Source organism: Amblyomma mixtum, chromosome 6 (assembly GCF_055824585.1).
Source record: "Amblyomma mixtum isolate Tamu chromosome 6, ASM5582458v1, whole genome shotgun sequence".
Classification (NCBI taxonomy): domain Eukaryota; kingdom Metazoa; phylum Arthropoda; class Arachnida; order Ixodida; family Ixodidae; genus Amblyomma; species Amblyomma mixtum.
This window is the reverse complement of record NC_143017.1, coordinates 104,739,587-104,762,321: the sequence shown is the minus strand read 5'-3', so window position 1 is coordinate 104,762,321 and position 22,735 is coordinate 104,739,587. Positions and strand designations below refer to the sequence as shown.

At 44.1% G+C, this 22,735-nt stretch overlaps 1 protein-coding gene across 1 annotated transcript; it reads right to left on the bottom strand.

Moving 5' to 3' along the window:
• Positions 1 to 5,797: 5,797 nt before the first annotated feature.
• LOC149339889 (uncharacterized) lies at positions 5,798 to 10,787 on the bottom strand. The gene is made up of 3 exons (XM_089548574.1): positions 10,519 to 10,787; positions 9,653 to 9,849; positions 5,798 to 8,602 (listed from the first exon to the last, which is right to left on the bottom strand). Exons 1-3 carry the CDS (start codon positions 10,676 to 10,678, stop codon positions 8,135 to 8,137), a joined length of 825 nt encoding a protein of 274 aa, XP_089404700.1. The 5' UTR covers positions 10,679 to 10,787; the 3' UTR covers positions 5,798 to 8,134.
• Between the last annotated feature and the right edge of the window lie 11,948 nt (positions 10,788 to 22,735).

Here is a 22,735-nt window from a genome sequence, read left to right as displayed (position 1 = left end):
TCGGGCGCATGACCACGCGATTTGGCGACGAGCGACCGTGCCATCGCGCGGCGAATTTCTCCCGGGTCGCATGCCTCGTCGCTCGCTTCTGGTTATCCGAAAATTTCGCTCGTGCCTCGCGCGACAAGCCAATAAAAAACCTGATCGTCGAGTGCAGACATCCGGTTTGCCATCGCCTTTCCCTCGTACAGGGGGGAGCGCCACCCGGCGTGATGTGTGCTGTCCCCGGGTACAAGCGGTGGATCCCGAGTGGCGGGTTGCTTAAGCGCTCAGCAGAAAATAACTCGCTGAGTGCTCAAAGCCTAGTTGCATCCCTTCTTCACTTAAGGGCAGATCTTGGGGAGAGAGTGTGGGAGCGTTTAAAAGCTAGTGTGTGCCGGCAGAGAACGAAGGTAGTGCATCTACGCCGCGCATGTCGCGTATCTCTCACGCCGCCGCCGCATGCACTAGACATGCCCCGTAAACGACAGAGTGAGATGAAGAGGTCCTCGCCGCGTCGCTCTCTTTTTCACGCACATTGAGTCTCCGCTATTCGCAACTGTCGTTCCTTAATGTCATGCCAGAAGACAGACATATTTGAGAGAAGCATTGATTTCTTGCTTGCATACATTGTCCACATGCTCTGTCCTCACTATCCTTCCTTCCTTATTTTGAATCCCCCCACTGCACAGTAGTGGTATGAATAGGCCAGCGCTATGGGCCTCAACACATCTGTTCCACAGCGGGTGAGAAAAAAAAAAAAAACCTAGGCGTGGCTTAACAGTGAACGGCCTCAGCTGAGCCTTTCAAGGTCGTTGTTTCGATTCGTGACGCTGAACTGCTTTTTTCTTTTTCCCTCGTTTTTTTTTTCTTTTTTTTCCTAAAATTTATCCTAGTTAATTTTTCGCGCGCAAATTTTTTTTAGCCCTGTGTTTCTCTCTCGGTATTCGGGACCACCCTGTAACATAGGGCCATCCTGAATAACTTTGGACGGTATTGTGTAAACGTATTCTGTATAGAAGTTACACGGGATTTTCAATATCGTTTAATGCATGTATGTTATTTTTTAAGAAGCGTACGCCTTTAAGAATGTTCGAATATAAACCTGCACTTCGTCTACTGAAGTTTCGATCGCTATGATCGCCATATTCTGCCTTCTTCTTTTATGAGTCTTGGCCAAGCGATCTGCGGAACAGCATACTGTTTAATCGGAACTGTTAGCTATTCCTGCTGTCATGGTCCTTACATGCTTTTTACTTATTGGGAAACTTCCTGCGTAACCTTATTGCGAGTTTTCACTGAGGCAAACCTCTCGCTGTATACAACGTTCTATAGGTGGGGCAGGTGACAGGTTGAATGCATCCAAATTGCCATTACCAAAGTCTGGAGTGCCTATCGCTTTTTTGTACTTACTGTGGCTGACGTCACTTGTGCATCCTAGCAACGAGTACGTAGAGGAAAAATTTGGAGGGTACTTATAAGCTCCGCTCTGAGGGTATGGCGCCATAGCTTTAATGGACTACTGCCTAGTGTATCATTAACTGGTCATTCTCTACTTAACATTCATACATCCCTGGGAGTCCTTATACCTCTCCTGGCGCAGTGGTGCCGCTACCCTTTGATGGCAGGCGCTGCCACGTGTGGGGCTTGTGCGACCAAAGTTGCTCTTCCCGAGCAAACTCTCTCGACCAATCACTGAATTAACGCCACCTGACGCCGTCCGCAGTTTGCTTACAATCCGATGGGCAGGTTGTGATGACGTCACCGAGGTGTCCCGTCTGCCTCCTAGGTTGCTTCTGTTGACTTTTTTTTTAAAAATTTTTTGCTCATGGTCAACGACACTGACGACGACACTGGATGTTCTGCGGCACGGGCTTCTTAATGATATCGCGTTAAATTACGACATCGCCAACAGCGTGGACATCAAAGAGCAGCAAACTCACGGCTTAGTAGCCGCGCGTAAAGCGGCGGACTGTCGCTCACCAATCGGCCGCAGCGCCTCTATCAGTGACAGAATTTTTTTCCGCAAACAAAAATTTGGTGAAATTTGGTGAATTTTGTAATTAAGGGCTTAAGTTTTACTTTCAACCACCTGAGGTTCTTCAACGCTTCGAGAAATCTCGGTACATGGCATTTCGTGTGTTTACCGTGCCGTGAGGAAGATAGAACCCATTACCTTGGCTTGATTAAGTACATGCCACTAGAACTGGCATGATGTACCACCATGAGTACCAGTTCATTTGCCACAACTGCTTTAAAGAGTAGTCAAGTTATTGAGATTGTGTTTTATATGCTGGTTGCTTATTGCCCTTTAGTCCGAAAAAGATGATGACTATCCCCGCCCCCAATTTTCAATGCACTTCATAGGGCCGCAATTTCATTTCTTCGAGGGTGTAACGAGAAAAAAGCGAACTCCGCCTTTCGCTGATATTATGGTTACGCAGTCCGCTAAAGAAGTAAGCAGCACCGGTTTCTTTGAAATAAACTGGAAAAGATGCAATGTGGCTATTGAACATTCATTGCTTGCTTCGCACTAGAAATTTTTAGCTTCAAAATACCCACGCGCAATATGCCACAGAGCTTAGAAAGAGTGGCATTTAATTTTTTGGCATCTTGAGCGTTTCTCTTGGGATCGAATGAGCAAATGGTTCCTCCCGCGGTTCTTGAAAACAATGAGTGCTAATATTAAGTACATATAGGCAGAAAGAAGCACAGCGAGAAATAGATTCGTGAAATAATTCAGAATGTTATTGTTTCAGACAGAAATAGTAATAGCGCTACAGCAAGACGTACACAAGAAAGACTTACACAGGTCATGCGCTAACTTCATCTAAGTTTATTTGCTGCAAAGCCAGCAAATATATAGGAAATTTAAGGCATGCGCGTAAGAACCGGTACAACAAGGCATCAACAAAATCGTTCAAGATATGATATCTCAGTCTTGAAAAGGCGTACCGAAGTATCATTTGCACTTGGTCATCACTTGTTTTTGGCGGGGTTCCCATGCATGGTTATCACAGCAGTTGTTGAAGCCCTCCTAAGAAAAATTAAGTGTGCGAAGTTTCAGAAGTTGTGTGAGCCAAAACAACAGTCAGTGAGAACAGAAGTGGTGCCTTATGTGCACAGGGCAGCGCACAATATCAAAAAGGTGGCGAAGCAACATGGCGTGCGGGTCGTGTTTTCTGCTCAACGAAAAGCTTGCCCAGCTATGCACGTGAATTGGGAGCGATAAAAAGAGCTTCTGCAACAAAAAAGCACGGTAAGCAGTACGTGAAGTGCTGCACAGGTGTGGTATACGAGATACCACTGACCTGCGGAAAAGCCTATGTGGGCCAAACGGGGTGGTGCGTTAATGACCGCGCGGCTGAGCACGCACGATCGCTAACAAATCTAGGAGGTGGACATCTTTCGCAGCAATGCGCTGAGTGCTTCGTGTGTAATCGTGCGGAAGAACATGGGCCGAGGCAAAAAAGATGCCAGCAATGCAAGAAGTGTGAGCCACGGCTTCGGGAGATAAAGATTATGGACAGGAGTGGAGATATGAAGGCGTGGGAGGTTTTAGAAGCATTCCACATTAAAAAGAGGGGATTAGATTGTGTAAGTGATACTTCGGTCCGCCTTTTCAAGACTGAGATATCATATCTTGAACGGTTTTGTTGATGCCTTGTTGTACCGGTTTTTTCGCGCATGCCTTAAATTTTCTATATATACAGGGTGTTTCATCTAAGACTTTCTGCAATTTTTAAAAATAAGCTGTTTGAATTAGATGCGCGCTTTTTCTGGCATAGCATTGTCAGTGGTGTAGTACATCATAATGCAGCTAAAGGCCGAGTCACACTGAGGAAACAGTCCGCCAACCCGCCCGACAAAACAGTGTTTTCGTCGGGTTGGCGATCCTGTCACACCGCGTCAACACGAACAGTGGGGAAACGTGTCGCCGTCTCCCGCCGACATGTGTCGGCCACATGTGCGCCACTTGTTCAGCAACTCCCTGTCACACCAGAAAAACCAGTTCCGGCGCACTCCCCGCCACCTCTCTGCCTTTGCTCGCGCGCTCTCTTCCGTGCGCGATCGCTGCGTGTGTACAGCCGCGGAAATTTTCGATACCTTGCGCTGCCGTAGCTGCTTGTGGTTTTGCAGAATGTCGGAGGAAGTATCGCCGTGCGCGGCTGCTGCAGCAGCATCCTTGCTGCTATACTGCGCCGTCGATTCTGACTCGGACGACGAGCCGCCACCCCAGAAGAAACCGCGCTCCAAATGGATGATGGGCTGGCTGCGAAGGGCGCCTGAGCAGGGCGCTTTCGAAAACTTGATGCGAGAGTTGGCCCTAGAAGATGCGGAGGGGTACCGCCGCTGGATACGTATGGACACCAGCTCGTTCGAAGAACTTTTAGCCCGAGTGAGACCAGCAATCGAAAAAAAGGACACGAATTTCCGCCTTGCCATTCCTGCTGCAGAACGACTGGCCATTGGACTGCGCTACATCGCCACAGGTGAGCTCCTAGCTTAAAATTTTTTGTCCGCCGCAGTTTCTTATGCTCGGGAGATCGCTACGAAAGCTTCTTCTCTGAGGTAGCCTCGTTCGCTGCCGTATGTAGTGTACGTGAAGTGCACACTCCCAAAGCGATGTGCCCGCTTGTGGCATCAGTAGGCATGAGCGCAAAACTAATTTTGCGTGTGTTCTGTCCTTATCTATCTGTTCTATGAATACATCTCAGCTAATTTGTTGATCTTTGACCTCGTTTTCAGGAGACAGTCAAATGTCCATACAGTGGCAGTTCAGAAGGAAACACAACACAGTCTCTGGGATTGTGCAAGATGTGTGCAAGGCCATATATGCCGAACTCAAGGAGGATTTCTTGAAGGTATGTAAATGGTGCAATTTGTCGGCTCTGCGACTGAAGTGAGACTATACAGTGTGACTTCTAAACAATTTTTTGTTTTAAGAACTGAGTGACACGTCGGTGCGTTCTTTGGAGATTAATTCTGTAGCTAAAATGAACTCATCAACTTTCTAGTTTTGATTTTTGGGGGGCAAGAGATTTTTGGGGGGCAAGAGTCAAGGCCGTCAACGTCGAAGATGTGCAGTTTTTGCAGTTTTATCGGAAATGTGCTTCAAAGTTTCAGAATTAATATTATTAGTGGTTTTATTAGTGCTAGCGGGAATAAAAGGACAGGGACAAGACAGGAGAGCTTAGAAAGTCAAAATTGTGCATTTCAAAGCTGTGTCAGTTGCCTATACTAAGTCACTGTGCGTAGTACTGCCACCGAAATCCTGTTAACTTGTTCTACGCTGTAAGATACACAAAGTGCGTCTCTATTTGCAGCATTCAAAATGCTATCGCCCCCATTTTATAAATGTGCAACGTGGGAAAGCCAATTCAATAGCTTTGAGGTGCGTATTTTTTGGCGTTTCATATTTTGAACCACATTGCCGATAAAGAAAATATACTGGGCTCACTATACATGTTGACGGCCTTCAATTCTGCAACATAATCTCTTCTCATAAAGTAAAAATTAAGAATTTTATTGTTTTTTTAGGCAAATAATTATTGGGGTCTATCACGTACATGCCTGCCTTGCTGTACAGTCCACTTAAACAAACAGCACTGACGTAGCTGTCACAGTTTCTGAAAATAAAAATCTGTGAACGTTAAAAAGATCATCTGGTATTGTTTTGAAATTAATCTACAAGAGATGTTTTGGTTATACAGAATAATTTGATCAAAATTTTATATGGAGCAATTTGTTAGTGTATTGATATATTTTTGTGATAATTTAATGCAAAGTTAAAATTCTGCCATTCCAAATAATTATCTAACCTTACACTTCAATACACTTATTAGTAGAGGTAATAAGAAATCATAAAAGTGTAGCGGCATCCTCTGTGGTTTGTCAGCTCAAAAAGGTTCAACTTGATCACTTGTAGGCGTGGCGCTTATGGGACCTCACTTGGCTTTAATAAAGCAACCAATCTCCACCGACCTTCCAGGTGGCAGGCAGAAAAATTGAACCGCTAGACTTATTCACTGTGTCCCACAGCTGAGAATTCTGCTGTGGAATATGAACGACCAGCAAAATGTCTCTTACAGGTTCCTAGCCGCCCCGAGGAGTGGAAAGCCATAGCACAGGGCTTTCAAGACTTATGGCAATTTCCACACTGCATCGGAGCTCTGGATGGGAAGCACATAGCTATAAATCCACCAGCCAACTCCGGTGCGCAATACCGAAACTACAAGGGATTCTTTAGCATTGTGCTTATGGCACTGGTGGATGCGGAGCTAAATTTTGTGTTTGCTGATGTTGGCCGTAATGGCCGACTAAATGACAGCGGAGTCTGGAGCGAATGCGAGATGAAAAAGGCCTTGGAGGTGCAGCCATCACCGCTGCCCTGTGCTGAAGTCCTGCCGCTCTCGAAAAGGACAGCACCATATGTCATCGTGGGTGATGAGGGTTTTGGCCTAAAACACTACTTAATGAGGCCATATCCTGCTGGTGAGCTGACCAAGGAGAAAAGAATTTTTAATTACAGGTAAGCACAGTACTGAAGTTTAGCTTGCCATTTAACCAATGCTACTAATATCACAACTAATGCACACGCTCAGCGCAAAAAAAGTCACGTAGCGATTCATTCACCCAGCACTAAGTTTTATGCAGTTGTGTGACTTGTCATGAATGTCTGCTTGCCTTGCTTCAAATACTATTTTGGATGACATGAAAATAACAAAAGGAGTAGATTAATAACAAAACTTTTATTTAACATGAATAAGTACCCATGAATGCTTGCAAACAACTTCAGAACTTGGTAGCAGACCACCAGTCAGCGTTGCCTTATTTCTATTTTTGCGATCCCTTTCAGACTTTCCCGCGCTCGACGGACAGCGGAAAATGCTTTTGGAGTGCTTGCAAACCGCTGGCAAATTTTCCGCGCCCCACTTCGACACTCTCCTGAGCGAGCGGAAGACATTGTGTTTGCTACACTAGCACTGCACAATTACTTACGCTCGAAGAAAACCACTCGGCAACTTTACACCCCTCAAGACAGTGTGGATGTAGAGGACGTTTTGACAGGTATGTGTGTTTTGAAACTGCTGTACATGATGTGAAAGCCTGAAACACAGAGCTATCTAATGCAGTGCATGTGGCACACACTAAAATGATTACAAGAGCACTTATGGCTTGACGATCACAGGCTCAGAGAAAATTTCTGCAAGGCTTTTCATGAAACGTTCAAGCCTATGGGCCTCTCTCTTGACTGATACAAATATATTATTATAACCAAGAGTTAATTTTTCGCATGTATGGTGCTGCTATCTGATACATAGGGCACGTACGCAATGGCTCTTGGAGGGATGGTGTGAGCCCATCTGGAGCCATGAGCCAGCTCCCAAGAGTTGGAAGCAACCACTCCGTCAATGCCAAGGCTGTCCGGGATACGTACACGGAGTACTTTGTGAACGAAGGACAGGTCAGCTGGCAGTGGCGCCTCGTTGCCTAATCAGGAGCTTCTGCCACAATGAAGGCGTAAGTTGCACGTTCTTGTTGTGCCTTGACAGCCTGACTATGATGCGTTTGCTCCACTTTTTTGCTCTTCATTCACCATGCAGTGTAGTGGAAATGTAGCTTTATGCAATGCTCAAAGTATGTTTTTTTAACTATTGGTTTATTCAGAAAACAGAGCACAGCTTAGGGAGGCATGCTTATGGCAGGAAAGTTGGTTGAGTAAGCTGCGTTGCCCTGGCTGCAACAGTAGCACAACAAGATGGGCAAAAATTAATCATCTCCAAGAATAATCTTTTGGTACAAGGCTATGTAAACTAAGTATCTGCTTTGCATTTCATGAAAAGAGACTTACAAAATCACTATCTCTATACTAACATCACAAAAGGAAATCAAAGATGGGTAAAATAATACACATTGTCCCAAAGCACTGCATGCTTCTTCCACACCTCTGTTGAATTTACATAAATTACACACATACGACATGCACTGACATAAAAATGACTCACTTCACACAACAAAATGACATACCATAACATCTGATGACATTACTTCAATTTTAATTTCGGTTGCAGAACAATTATAACACACAACACCGTATTAAATTAGGCACATGTGAATTTTGTTTGAGTCTGCACTCAGCCTACGTCCCTGATCATTCATCTGCTTCCTGTATAATTTCTACTTGTGTGTTATGAAGTGCCATGCTATACTTTACAATGGCATTATATCCTGCTAAGTAGGCCATTTGTCTGTGCGGCCCTTCAGGCACCTGCCGCAGTGCATTGGCCATAGTTGCAGCAAAATCGTCGCACTCATCTTTTTGCCGAGCGGCACTCGCAGACTTATTTAAAGCATGCACTGCTGCTTCTAGAAGTAGCTTCTTTTCGCTGCCACAACTTTCCTCCTGCTTTCTTTTGGCAGGCTCTCTCCGATGAACAATGGGTGGAGTGGCTGAAGCGCCCCTCGAAGTGCAGCCGTTGTCTGCAGGCCCATCGTTCACCATGACCGCAGTGCCTACTGTCTCATCTTCTATGTTGTCAACAGGCTGCTGCGTCTCATCGAAGCACAACTGAGCACTCTCTGTTGATCCGGCCTCTTCATTCTCTTTTTCAACCTGCGACTGTGAAATAAAGCAGAAATAGCGCAGAGTTTCACTTTCATTCTATTCCTTCCAGCTTGCTGAATTGTTTATTTTTGTTTGGGCTAGTAGTGGAAGTATTTATTTTATATCACCATATTATACAATACGGCCAAGAGGATGGGCTAAAGAACGGAGACGAAGTATGCCTCTTGATGAGACCTACAACCCGGATTACATATTGTGACACCAGAGGCAGAGCGGGAAAAACACATGACAAAACACTTTTAGAATGTTTGCACAGTGCAGTGAAAAAAAAATTTAAGGTGTTACCATATTATTCAGTAGCAAGCAAAACAATTTTCAAAATAAATACAGCAGAATAGGAAAATGAAAGAGGCTCTGAAAATACAGCATTATTAAAATAAACAGTATAACAGAATAACGCAAATTAATCCGCACAATGTCAACAATTTCTGGCATTGATTAAGATTATAGAGAGGATAAAAAAATCTTCAGTTTTACTAAAGACAAACAAACTGGTACTTTGTTGTGCAGTTGCTACAAGAGATTGGTAGCCTTACCTTACACAGGGTTACCTTACACAGGGTTACCTTACCTTACACCTTACACAGGGTTGCAATATGTGGCTACCTGACCTTTATTAAATAGTTAGCTCTAGATCTTGTAGTGGATAGGGAAACCACATGTAAATAATATGCTATATTCCTAGAAAGGTAAGTAATGCAGAAATAAATGAAATCATGCTTGATTTTGTAGGAAATATGGGCCATCAAACTTAAGTTGTCGCAATGAAAAAGATTGCCAACATAAAAAGTTTCGAACTATTTCTACAGCTGGGCCTGTACACAATGAATGTAGGGCTCTTTTATTAAGCGAAAATAAGCTACAATATAGTAGGTACGCTATTCACAGAATGTCGCTGAAGAGGAATAACATTACCAAATAAAGGGACTGAGTGGAAGAGGCACGCCTAGACATCCATGCACAAAAATGGAAAGTGTTTATTTCCCAGGCAGAGTGCAGTGCCCAAGAAAACTGGCTTCACTGAAGCGCAAAGTTGTGACTTACATTTGCCGATGCCATATTTGACCGACTGTCACGCTTCGGGCATCCACTCAGCAGAAATAGGAGTTCCGCGTAGTGGACCCATCGTGGCACATAGATATCCTCCTGTCCGGCTCCTGATTTTTCGCTCGCTTTAACTTTTCGGTTTTCGCGCTGGAATTGCGAGCGCAGGTTTGAAAACCTCGCCTTGACTGCTGCGGCTGCAAAAAATAAGGCATCACCTCTTTAGAAATCTTGAAGAATAGACACAATGATGGCCAGCCGACACCACACCTAATTTTGTTTATCTACAGTACTGCTAACTACAGGTTCCAGTTGTAGCAGAGTGGGGTCTGCACATTTACATTAGAAAAAAAATAAGAGGGCTAAAAAAAATCGTATCATGCCAAAAATACGAATCAGAAATGGTACGATACAAGGCAAAACTGAACAATTACAATTGTAACCAGCTTGATAAATGTGCAAGACCAGCGCAAAAAACGCAACACACAGAATTAAACAGGGGCTACATGCGTTTGCTTTTTGCGTCCTGTGTCTACTTCAATGCATTCATTCCGTATTTTGCGCTGCTGTTCCACGATGCATTGCCACCCCGGCCGGCTTTTTGCCCAATTGAAGAATAATTGGAGACGTGTCACCTTAAGTACACATCAGTGCAAATCACGCCACAATCTTGACAGATTCATTAACTTTGTTCCACCCTGTCAGAGTGAAAAAATGCATAATTATACATATCATTCTTGCAATGAAACTGGAACTCAGTTAAATTATTCTGATTGCTATTTCATAGGGGGGGGGGGGGGGGTTACAGCGCTGCTTTCTTGTTCATCTCACGTTCAAAAGTAGCAGGACAGGTAACTCGCGCTCACCTGTGAAGTCCGGTCCCAATTTGGTAGCGATCTCTTGATAAGCGGACTCTTTCCAATCACGCCGATGGTATTTTGGGTCCGTGATGTCCCATAAATATCTCCTCTCTTCAACCATCCCGATCAAGTCAGTTTCCTGGCGGCTGGAGAACGACGGCAGCATGTTTGCGGGAGCAAGTGGCACACTCGTCTGCTGTCGCGGCTGCTAGATGCTCGAGTGGTGCTATCTCGCGCACAACCCCGTCAAGAAACTGCTAGTGCTCGCGGCCGAGGTAGGCTCTACACACGGCACAAGACATTCCTTTTGGCTCCCTACAAAGCCGCATTCCTCACTGCTCACAAGAATGCGACGGGGAAATGTGCTTCTCCACGGCGGTGGCATCCGCCAGCCGGTGGTTGCCACGGCAGCCTCCCCGTCCGCATGCGCCCGCCTGCAAGACGCCGTACGCGGCAGATACCATTGCGACGAAAAAAAACCACGACCTTCTGAAAAAAATGCCCATGTTTGCACTTCGAAAACGACGTTTCCAAGCGCGAAAGGCACAAAAGCGGTGAAGCACCGCAAAGTGCTTGGTTTGTTCGTGCGGTGTCGCCAGGAAATTCGCCCGGCCGGCGAACAGCGCCAACAGGGTCCACGAACGCTGTTTGTTTGTTGTTCCGGTTCCCGGAAGCTGTCAAACCGAGGGAACATCCCAGCAACCTGTCTCGTTTCCCTGCCGTTCGTGCAGTGTGACAAGAAGTTGTGGGACGAGTTGGTTGGGCGACTTGTTGACGGCTCGTTTGCGAACATGTTTGGTTCATGTCGTTGTTGTGTTCCTGCAGTGTGACTCGGGCTTAAGACGTGCTAACTAGCAGGCTTGTTAACCAATATTTAATAGTTAACTTTTAAACTATTACCGTTGGGCTCCTTAATTATTGAGAGGCATGTAGCCCACCGTAAGTAATGTCCATATCCATTTTTAGAATTTCGAGAACGCGATCATCCTCGGCGCTGTGGCCCAACAAATTTCGCCTACATCGCGCCAAAATACATGCGGTTAGAGATGCTTGCAGGCAAAGCAACCTCTCCAGTGAACCTAACTCGTCGAAATAGCCAAAATTTGTTGTGCCACAGCGCCGAGGATAATCGCGTTCTCAAAATTCTAAAAACGGATATGGACATTACTTACGGTGGGCTACATGCCTCTCGATAATTAAGGAGCCCAACGGTAATAGTTTAAAAGTTAACTATTAAATATTGGTTAACAAGCCTGCTAGTTAGCACGTCTTAGCTGCATTATGATGTACTACACTACTGACAATGCTATGCCAGAAAAAGCGCGCATCTAATTCAAATAGCTTATTTTTAAAAATTGCAGAAAGTCTTAGGTGAAACACCCTGTATGCTGGCTTTGCAGTAAATAAACTCAGATGAAGTTAGCGCATGTCCTGTGTCAGTCTTCCTTGTGTATGTCTTGCTGTAGCGCTATTACCGTTTCTGTCTCAAATAATGCACCGTCTAGCCCAAATTGACGTTCTTCTAAATGTTATTTTTACTACCAATTTGTTGTCCTCTCTATGGTCCAGGAAGGTAAGGTTTTTTTGAGCCGAATAATACTTTCTTTGGGTGAATCACAATAGTGTTTAGTACCTAAACGCGTGGGACGTGAGCTCTGAGCAGTATGCCTAATTTAATTATGCTTGAGTAATCCCAATACTGAATTTTTCGGGTAATACTGTTAGTAATGTCTTAAAACAGGCATTCTGGCAAAACATAACACTTTGTTCGGCTTTCATTTGTTTGTTTATTTATCATAACCTATTTGTATAAAGTAACTGGAGACGAAAAGGGCAACTTCCTTAAATAAAAGAACGACATAGCTCTCTGTATACAAAAATAACAAACTGAAGTCAAGAATAATAACACTAATAATGTCCTTAGAACATGATAACAAAACTCTTGCTGTACAACTACTTTAATAAAGGTAACAATATCTGCCTATTGCACAAATGGCATATTACTTCACCGTAGCGGTGGCCAAGTGGTCTGAGTATCCGCCTCGCATGCGGGAGGGGCGGGGTTCGAACCCCAGTGCCGACGGGTACCCACCGGTAATACATTGGGTACAGGCTTTCCCCTGGTCTGGTGCTCGGCTTATAGGGTGAAATGCTTCGGAAATGGGTCTTTGATGCCACTTTGAGTAGAATAAAAATACCTCGTGCCATGGCGCTCTATGGCCACAGATGCCCTAGCGCCATAGAAGTCCATCGTCATCATCGTCAACCTCACAATGAGTGGGCCCGTCATAGCCAGCGTGAGGCTTCTTGGAGATGGCCCCAAAATAAAATCGTTTCAAATAGAGACACGCCAGATTTTTGAATAACACGCCAATTTTTCACGAGACGTGTCAATTTTTTTCTGTACTTTTATTCTTCGAATCCTTCATTGCTCACCGTTGGCTCTAATAATCTGGCAGAAGCTGCTTTCTGGCTACTCTCTTTTTTTTCGGGAGGGGAGAGGGGGGGGGGGGGTGAACGAGGACGTTGGCCACGATTACCCCGGGATGCATAATATGTAGGGTGCAGACATCCTGATGGAAGAGCCATCGATCGCGTTCCAGATTGAGCCGCTTGTTCTCATTCTTTTGCCTTTCATCCACCCTGTTGTTGGACGTTCGCCTATTTTTGCCGTTTTGTTCTCTTGACTCTATCGGACGCCCCTTCATCGCCGAGATTCGAGAATGGCTTTTTGAGCAAAGGGCCGCATGGAAATTCAGCTTTAGGAACGCTGCCTTTGTGTTTAAGCGCTTTCCATGAAAGATCCAAGAAACTTTATGAATAATTTTCAGGGGTGACTCAAGCTAACCTCTTTATCCCCGTCAGGGCCACCTAATAATGAGCGAAACTTTGCGCTTGCTAACACTGAGATGTGAAAATTAATTTCCATTGATTGACAATAAACTCCTCACCAAATAGCGCTGACTTTTCTGGAACGAGAAAAGAAAACTGGCATAGCTTTTAGCTATGGCAAAAGTAACGGCAAACACTTGATGAGATTGACCTTCTAAGAATGCATAACGGTGCCTGGAGATGCGCGATGCACATCAAATTAATGGAAGCCACTTTTCTCGCGGCGTGCTTTTCTTTGGAACAATGCTTTTGATATGAGTAAGCATAGCAAACCAGGTAAAATTCTGCGCCCAGGAAAAAATTGGCAGTGGCTTAGCTCAGCTATGCCAGGATAGGTGGAGCGAGCGGTACGGTGTATCCCTGGTTACGTCTAGTTGTTTTGCTTATCGTCATGGCTACGTGTTAGACATTCAAGACGAGACATGTGGTGAAGAACGCGCGTGTTATTCAACTTTCTGGACTGCCAGAAAGACGGCCCGGTGATCCGTAAAGTAACACGCGGCCGTCTCGATGGTCTTTCGGTCGGAGACGAGCGGCGCGGCGCGCGGTGCACCAACTGCGCGGCTGTGACGTCTCTCGGCGCCTCGCGCATGCGCATAAGTGGCGCCGAAGGCCCACAGCGAAATGGCGAGACTGCGGGTAATGTAGCTCTCGCCACGAGAATTTGACGATTTTTTTTTGCATGTTGTTTCAGCTTCCGATTCTGCTGCTGAACGGTAATAGTACGACACTATAGTAGGTAAGAAAATCACTCGAGGCTTGTAATCACTGCTGCTCTTTTATTTCCCCGCAACTATTATTCTAACCGTCTCCAGAAAACGAAATTGTAGCGATTGAAGAATCCGCTGCATGTTGCAGCCTTTGTATATTTCACGTGATCTCATAGTGGTCTGTGACGTCAGAACAAACGTTTGATTGCTGAAAAAAAAGAGAGCTCATATAATCAAGAATTTAATTGCAAATTATTTACAAAACGAAGGTGGCTTTCACGTTGTAATGCATGCTTACTATGGTTTTACTCATTATTTAAACAAAACACATTGAGGAAAGTTTGTATCTATGAGATCGCCTTTTTTCGAGATGGTCTGCAACGAGAACAAGGGTATTTTTTGAGCATTGCAAGAACGAGCCGTCGTGGCGCTTAAACACTTTCTCGAGGTCAGCGACATCCTTGGGAGTTAGCGGGTGTTACTTGGATTGAATTATTAAATTTCATAGCCATTACCTCTCTTCATCTATGTTTCGTGTCTTTAATATCCTTAGTGCTTTCATTCCTGTGCTGGCATTTTAGTTCAGGATTTCGTAGCAACTAGACAACCATTTGACCTCAAATTTTGTTGCGAAAGCAACACTATGCAAGTCGCCGAGCCATTTCGCGGAGCTGACGAAAGGACATACTGCGCAGGCGCGAGGAGCAGTGACGTCACACGGCGCACAGCTGGCGCGCCGCCGCCGTCGCTGCGCGGGTGATTCAGAGGTGCCGCAGCCGCGCGCTCTCCATCGCCTCTCTCTCTCTCCTCGTTGCTTTCGGAATCCTCCTGGTTTAACCAGAGCTAATCCACTGCCAGTTTTTTTTATGCTTCGCTGTCCATGCTTAGTACAACGTTTTATGTGCATGCTTTTTGTAGCGCTCTTATGTTCACCTTTTTGTACTGTTCGTTGTTGCGTTAACTGATTACTTTGCATATGCAGTGAATATGCTCGCTCATTAAGCAAACAAGGGAAGGGGAATGAGGGGCTCGTTATAAATATGAAAGAAGCCAACAGCCACAGAAACCAAGGGGCACAGGGGATTTTTTTTAATTTATTTATTTTTGTGGTGTTGATCAATTTAGAATATTACTGAATATGTTATCGCTTAAAGTTAATTGATTAGAAAAGCAGAAGAAAAAACAACCACATGCCGCCGGTGGGATCCGAACCCACGACCTCCGAATTACGCGTCCGGTGCTCTACCTCTGAGCTACGGCGACGGCTGTCAAATCTTCTGTTTTCGGGGGTATTTATGTTTTTACAAGTAACCTAACCTTGAGAGTGTTCATCAGCGCCACCCACGTTCATAAGCGGCGGACGTGGAACGTCCTGAGTTACCGCAGGTGTGACGTAGAACGTCATCGAACGGAGAGGGTGGAAGCTGCGTGAGAACCCTCTTATGCTTCCTATGGCATCAAGGCTGCCAGAACCGAGGCCCTCGCTAAGCAATTAAGCAAACAAGGGAAGGGGAATGAGGGGCTCGTTATAAATATGAAAGAAGCCAACAGCCACAGAAACCAAGGGGCACAGGGGATTTTTTTTTAATTTATTTATTTTTGTGGTGTTGATCAATTTAGAATATTACTGAATATGCTATCGCTTAAAGTTAATTGATTAGAAAAGCAGAAGAAAAAACAACCACATGCCGCCGGTGGGATCCGAACCCACGACCTCCGAATTACGCGTCCGGTGCTCTACCTCTGAGCTACGGCGACGGCTGTCAAATCTTCTGTTTTCGGGGGTATTTATGTTTTTACAAGTAACCTAACCTTGAGAGTGTTCATCAGCGCCACCCACGTTCATAAGCGGCGGACGTGGAACGTCCTGAGTTACCGCAGGTGTGACGTTATTTATTTTGACGTATGTTCTCTGTTTTCTATGCTGTGTACTGTTTATGGTTTACTAGTGCTTTGTTGAGCCTTATATCATCACTATAAGTGTTTCTTCAAATATGTGAAAAGAAGAAGCCGGCGCCGCTACTAGCCATCAATCTCTCCTTAATGCCATTAAAAAAATAAAGTTGTATGCCTCTAACGATAATATCCAAGCCAATAGAAACTGCAATAATCGTCCTTGGAATTCAGCACCTGCCTCAGGCCACGCAGCCTTTAATAGCCGCTCAAACGAATATAGGTTCCCATGAATCTATACTTAGTTACTTTACATCGTTCGTTTTCCTTTCATTTTGCTCCCAATGCCACCAGTTTTCATTTCGTGATACAGCATTTCATTCCTGTTTTATTTCAGTGTTATTTTTGTTTAATTTTTCTTTTTTTCCGATACGGATAACGCATAGCATCCTTCTCGTCATCGGTAACCTTGCGGCAACCACACTGCTACCACACAAACACATTTTTTTTCTTTTTGAAATAATAAAAGCTTTGATCCGATATATTACAGAACATGAAGGTTTCCTAGTGAGCCTCAAGACGTTAAACGATCTAAGCAAAAGAAAATGCAGAAAAAAACTATAAAAGACGTGAAGTCAGGTCAGGAGTGTGCACTGCGCCATGCGCATTTCTACTGGAAACAGCAGATGAACCAGCCCGCATTGAATAATCTGTCGCAACCTCGTCTAGCAAAGTGATTTATGGGACGACGAGGAACGATCATGGCTGCTTTCTTTCCCGCGGAGTGTTTTCCTTTCGTCAAGCTGTCTAGCGTTCAGCCTATCGACCAGTGGCCAGAACGTGCGCCTTGCGCTATCGAATTTTGTACTGTTCACTTCTTCTCCATTGAACGAAGCTGCAAATCATTCATTTTCAGATTGAGCGAAGGATAAAGAAGGATGAGGAAATGCCACAGAGTTTTGGCGTTTATGTGAGACTGTGACCTGAGTGAGAGTGTATAGGAGGAAAAAAAAATTCTTTACAAAACATTTATGGGAGAGTAGGGCGATTTGCGATATTTTGTTGCTTTTAAATGTGCTGACGAATTAACTTTTATTTTGCTTGCACGGTTCTCCGCATTCCCACTGTAACTGTGCCTAAGATTGAAGATATTGGCTGCTTTTAAGCGTGGAATAAATTGCGAAGCGTTGCTTGACAAATGAGAAAATGTTGGAAACGAAAAGAAGTACTTTCAAAACTGCGCAGTTCAACCTATCTGGCGTCCGAGATCAACACATGTAATTAGTCATGAAAATGTGCCATTTGTCATGTTCTGTAAAGCTTCAGAACTTTAATACCGCGTGTTCATAAAAGATAATAATTTGAAGAGCGGGCTGCACGTGAGAAAAACACGATATTCAACGCTTTTGGAAATACTAAAAAAAGTACCGGTTTATTTGTTCCTCGAATGCTCTACCCTTCTTTTCCTAGCGTCTACAGTTGTCCAAGCGTAGGAAAGTAAAGTGCTGACTAGATGCTTGAAGAAAGCTCTTCAGAGACTCAAGCAAAGACCGGTAAAGAGGATATGAAAAGCAGGAACTGCAAAAAAAAAAAAAATCATTGGAATCTGAGTGTCGCATTCTCTTCGGAGGGAAAGAATAGCTACTTGTACAACATATTCTGATAATTTAGCAAGCTTTGTTCGGTCTGGCCTAGAGTGACATTCAAAACCTTGTGACCACACGCTTCGGTGCAAACGAATTTGCGTATTCATTCGACAGACCTGAGCGAAATAGTAACAGCTACGACACTAAAACCGAAAGAGATAGCAGCAAAGGCATGACATTCAAAATACACTTAGCGATGCTACATTCAGAGCCCGGCTACAAAAATGCTTAGCCTGTAGTGGGCCACGGAAAAAAATAGTGCCGGGATCGGTCTCGGTACAGTGCCTGTCATTCGAACAGGTTCGCACAGATTGCCTACATATTCATACAGCCAGTTTATCCTGCATTCAATGCAGGGTCGAGTGATATTTTTATTTTGAAAGCGTGCCCAATTTTGCTTCGTCCACTCTCACTTTGATTCGCGGAGAGGGACATCTGGCCTTCTCGCGTTTGGCGAGTGCGCGGTAAATAATTCAGCAGTGTTTATATTTTGATACATATTAATATTAAAGAAATGGTGACGATTTCCAAATTTGTGTCGCATTTGCCCCACTCTCCACTAAAGAAACAAGTGAGAAGCTGATTTTTGTTTGGTAGCAGAGCAGACATGTGGACAAGTTGGTGTGAATTCATAGTGGAACAACAGCGCAAACTTAGAGAACACAACAAAAGGGGAGACACTACTCTAGTGCCATGTTCTGAAACACCGGGTAGATGTAGGCTGCATACCGCGTTCGTCATAAATAAAAATGTAAGGTTGGCAATTTTCAGCTAATTTCAGGAAAAGATTACAAATATCTAGCCGTTGGAATTGGAACTTTATTTTAATGAAGCCGATATTAAATCAGCCGCAAACGGGCGCAGTTGATTTTGAAAAACACGACCATTCGAAGAGCAAAGGTTCCAGAATTCTGTTGTGCAGACATATAAGCTTTGTGTCTGCGAATTCATGTTCCGTTAGGCTACTTTCGGGGATATTCAGATGACCGGTGAGCTTTTGAGAAAACAGTGGAAGCTAAGAGTACGAGCTCTTCATGATCGTCATCTTGATTGTGAATTTCCGTTATACAGGATATTTTGACGGAAAATGTTCTGGAATTTTTAAAATCAGGCTTTGTGAGTTAGGAGAGCACTTTTCGTCATAATGTTGCCAGCGATGTAATGCGTGAGAATACAGCTACGACGGGCTAATTAGCAGTCTGGTTAGCGATTTATGAGTAGTTAACTATTTAGGTATTACTATTTGGCACCTTAATTACTGAGAGGAATGTAACCCACCATGAGTAATAGGCGTATAAGTTTTTAGAATATCGAAAATGTGGTTACCCTCGGCGCTGCCACCCAACAAATTTTTGGCTACATCGCGCCAAAATACATGCGCTTTCGAGATGCTTACAGGCAAAGCAGCCTCTCGATTGCACGTGACTCGTCAAAATGGGCAAAATTCTAAACATTGATATGGGTATTACTAACGGTATTACTCTCAATAAGTAAGGAGCCAAAGAGCAATAGTTAGAAAGTTAACTATTCAATATTAGTTACCGAGCCTGCTAGTAAGCTCGTCTTAGCTGTATTCTAATGTACTGCACCACTGACAATACTACGCTGATAAATGCGGCCTCCTAACTCAAAAAGCCTGTTTTTAAAAATTGCAGAAAGTTTTAGGGGAAACACTGTATGTATCGCATTGAGCGTCTTATCTCAAGCGATGAGTCATCATTTGTAATTCCATTTGGTTGGCTTAAACAAGACTTAAGTGTTCACAAACTTTAGCCTATGTTCACAATAGACGCGCCTGGTTAATCCTGACTTCTGGAACCGGCTTCCACCGCCTCTATTAAGCCATTAAATGCACGCAGGACACGAGTGTGTTGGGAAGTTTGTGTTGCACGACTGGCCGGGTATGAAATATGTGAATAAGGCGTGTAAATTATATCGTGTCGGGAAGTTCTTTATCAATTTTCTGGCGTAAAGTGCATATATACTGTTGATATTGCTTGGGCATGCGTATATATTCCTTGCGTACCGGTTTTCATTTATATCAGAGTCCAGTTTAAGCACCGCGAAAAGGCAGCGAACCCGTGCCGAGACTGTACCGAACCATAATGACATTGATAGCAATTCTGTGTCACGCCAGGAGGAAATAAGTACTTGCCGTAATAATGTTTCGATTTATGCGTGTGATAAATGATAGAGACAGGAAATGAATTGTTTCTGGTTCGTAGAATTCTTGCGTGTAGTGCAAACCTACCCAAGGTGGCATGCAATGTAGGGAACGCCAGGAAAAGCGTCACGCAAGAGGGAAAGTCTTCGGTTTGGAATTACCTGACAAGAGCATTCGTATTACCGGTGTCAATCACCGCTAAGCCTAACCGCTACTTATATTCGTCGGGAGGTGAAACGGCACGTCAGAGGCATTGCATGGCTTTTGATGAAAGAAGTTTCATTCAGAAGATTGGGTAAGTAAGAAATTTAACGATCAGTTATCACACATTTTAGCACGTTTACGGAGGAGTGCTGAGCAAGAAATAGCCGGATATTGCTCGACTTCGGTTTTAACTTATGCACACGCTATTATCAAGCTAGTGATTACTTTCTGCACCCTCCTGTGCGCAGCTTTATAACTAGAAAATAACTTTAAAACTTTTGCAGCATGTATGTATTTGAGATTTCGTGTTTTTCTGTACTCTAAACCGGGGCCACATGTTGTGCACTGCACTCAGGTGGAGGGTAATAATTGCTCCTCTGACGGAAATCTGCCTCGCCTCTGGCGGGATTAACTGAAATATATATTTCTCAGAAACGGACTATTATTGGGCTTACTTAGGAGAGGGCAGCATGCTGTGGCCACGTGTCGCCGAAAATATAGTATGACCCAGGCTTGCTGCAGCCTTCCACGTGAATGTTGAAAATACCACCAAATGATGAGCGGGAAGTACGAAATGCGGCAGGTTGTCGTCACTGTACATATTAAGAAGTTGATGGAAAGTAAACAATGTTTAGTGTACACATCCTATACGATAGTGCTTATAGATGACGGAAAAATTTTAGAAACAGTTCTTAGGGTACACGCACCGTGTACGTGCATTATAATTACATAGGGATATATACACTTCAGTACTATTGTGCAAGGATAATGTTGCGAGCATATCTTCTACCTTTTCCGCCGCGGTGGCTTAGTTGTTATGGTGCTCGGCTGCTGACCTGAAAAACGTGGGTTCGATCCCGGCCGCGGCAATCGCATTTAAAAGGAGACGAAATGCTACAGGCTTGTGTATGGTGCGACGTCTCTGCAAGTTAAAGAACGCCAGATGGCCAAAATTTCCACAGCCCTTCATTACTGCGTGCTTCATTATATGAGTTGCTTTGGAACATGAAACCACATAAACCCATAAACCCATTCCTTACATTTCTCATTGGAAATATTTTCCACCGCTAAGGAAAGAAATTCGGTGTAACAGTTAAGAAGAATTGGAATTACATGCGTACGCGTTTGAAAGCCGTAATATTTGCGAAGTTTTGGAACATGAAATTACGAACTTGACACTCTATAAGCCGTGGGAGTTACTAATAATGTGATTGAAAAATTCTCCTTGCTCTCATTCACAAGGCTTCCGACATACACTGCTAATTTATTGTTGTAAGGTTGTTCTAACTGACAAAGATCTTGCTTACCAAAGAACACTGCATTGCTATCAGGAAAGGATAGCTTTGCAATAGCATGCAGCGCTTTTCACTGCATTATAAGTGCTCTTTCTTTTTTAAAATCAGTCGCTGTGCCTTGTAAAAGCAGCGGGTATCGTACGTGACAATAAAGAAGCCAATTACAAAGCCATACTTTATATTTCTTCGGTAAAACATACAAACCTTGACTTATGTTGCATTCGTGTGCCCGCACACGCTGTACATAGTGGAAGAAAAGTTTCTGTGAAGCTTGGCGAGAGAAAGGAATGCTCCCTACTAACGGCCTTGCAACCGGAACGGGGGTTCCACTTGAAGTGATGATCTCGCCATGTTTCTAGATAGTTTTGTCGTGTAACTTTAATCACGGCGCCGCACACTGGCCGGGAAAAGCCTCAGTCGTGCCCTAGGATGGCTACGCAAGCTGCCACGTGATGTGACGAAAAGAGCAAAGACATGGAATGAAACTTGTTTAACCCACACATTAGTCCCACTGCAGCTACTAGCAAGCGCCAGCGAAAATGTAGAGGGGCGGCCGGCTTTTTGGGAAGGAAAAGGTGACTAAACTTGTCTGTATGTCATTTTGGCGAAACGACATGTCTATTAGACGGTCCTACCAATAGCTCGGCTTCTGCATAAACGGGCGGATGGACAGTCGCGCGGGCAGAGAGCGCGCTAGCTATCTTAGCTGGAAACACACAGAAATAATAGAGAGGACGTCGTAACGTGGTTGTATAGTCGGATACAACTTAAGTCTGCAGTGAAGCTCCGCCCACATTGAGCCTCCGTGCACAGAATTCCTCCACGACCAAAAAATAGTCCACTGCTTAAACGTTTCTTCTTACCTAAACAAGCAGCCTATATCACAAGAAAAATAATTATGAGCTCTAGAATTTTAATATGCGAATTGTTTGATATAGTCAAATATTAAAAAGCTGATTTTGTTTACTGTTGCGATTGGCCAGCGGGGTAATACAGGAGACCGCGGACCGCAACTGCTGTTTTTTTAAGTTGTATCCTACTATGGCATAATACACGAAAGTGAATAAGAATCTTGCATGAGGTAAAAAAGAAATAGACTAATGAATTACTCTATGACATTTTCTCGATACGGAAGTAATTATTTGAGGGTTTCTGCTTCGTAGAGAGTGTTATCTTGCAGTAGAGCCATTACGATGCACACGAATGTCTTCAGTGTTTTAGCATATATGTAACTTATCTCTTTAGGGCTTTATTCTATCAATATTCTTCTTATGAGGTCCTTATGGGTGGTACTGCTGCCAGTCGAATGCTGCAACTTTATAATAAGAATGCTAATTCATGCACTTCTGCTTGACACCAGAGCTTTAAAATATTGAAGTTTATGCGGAACCTCGGACCACCAGAGAAAACTATATATGT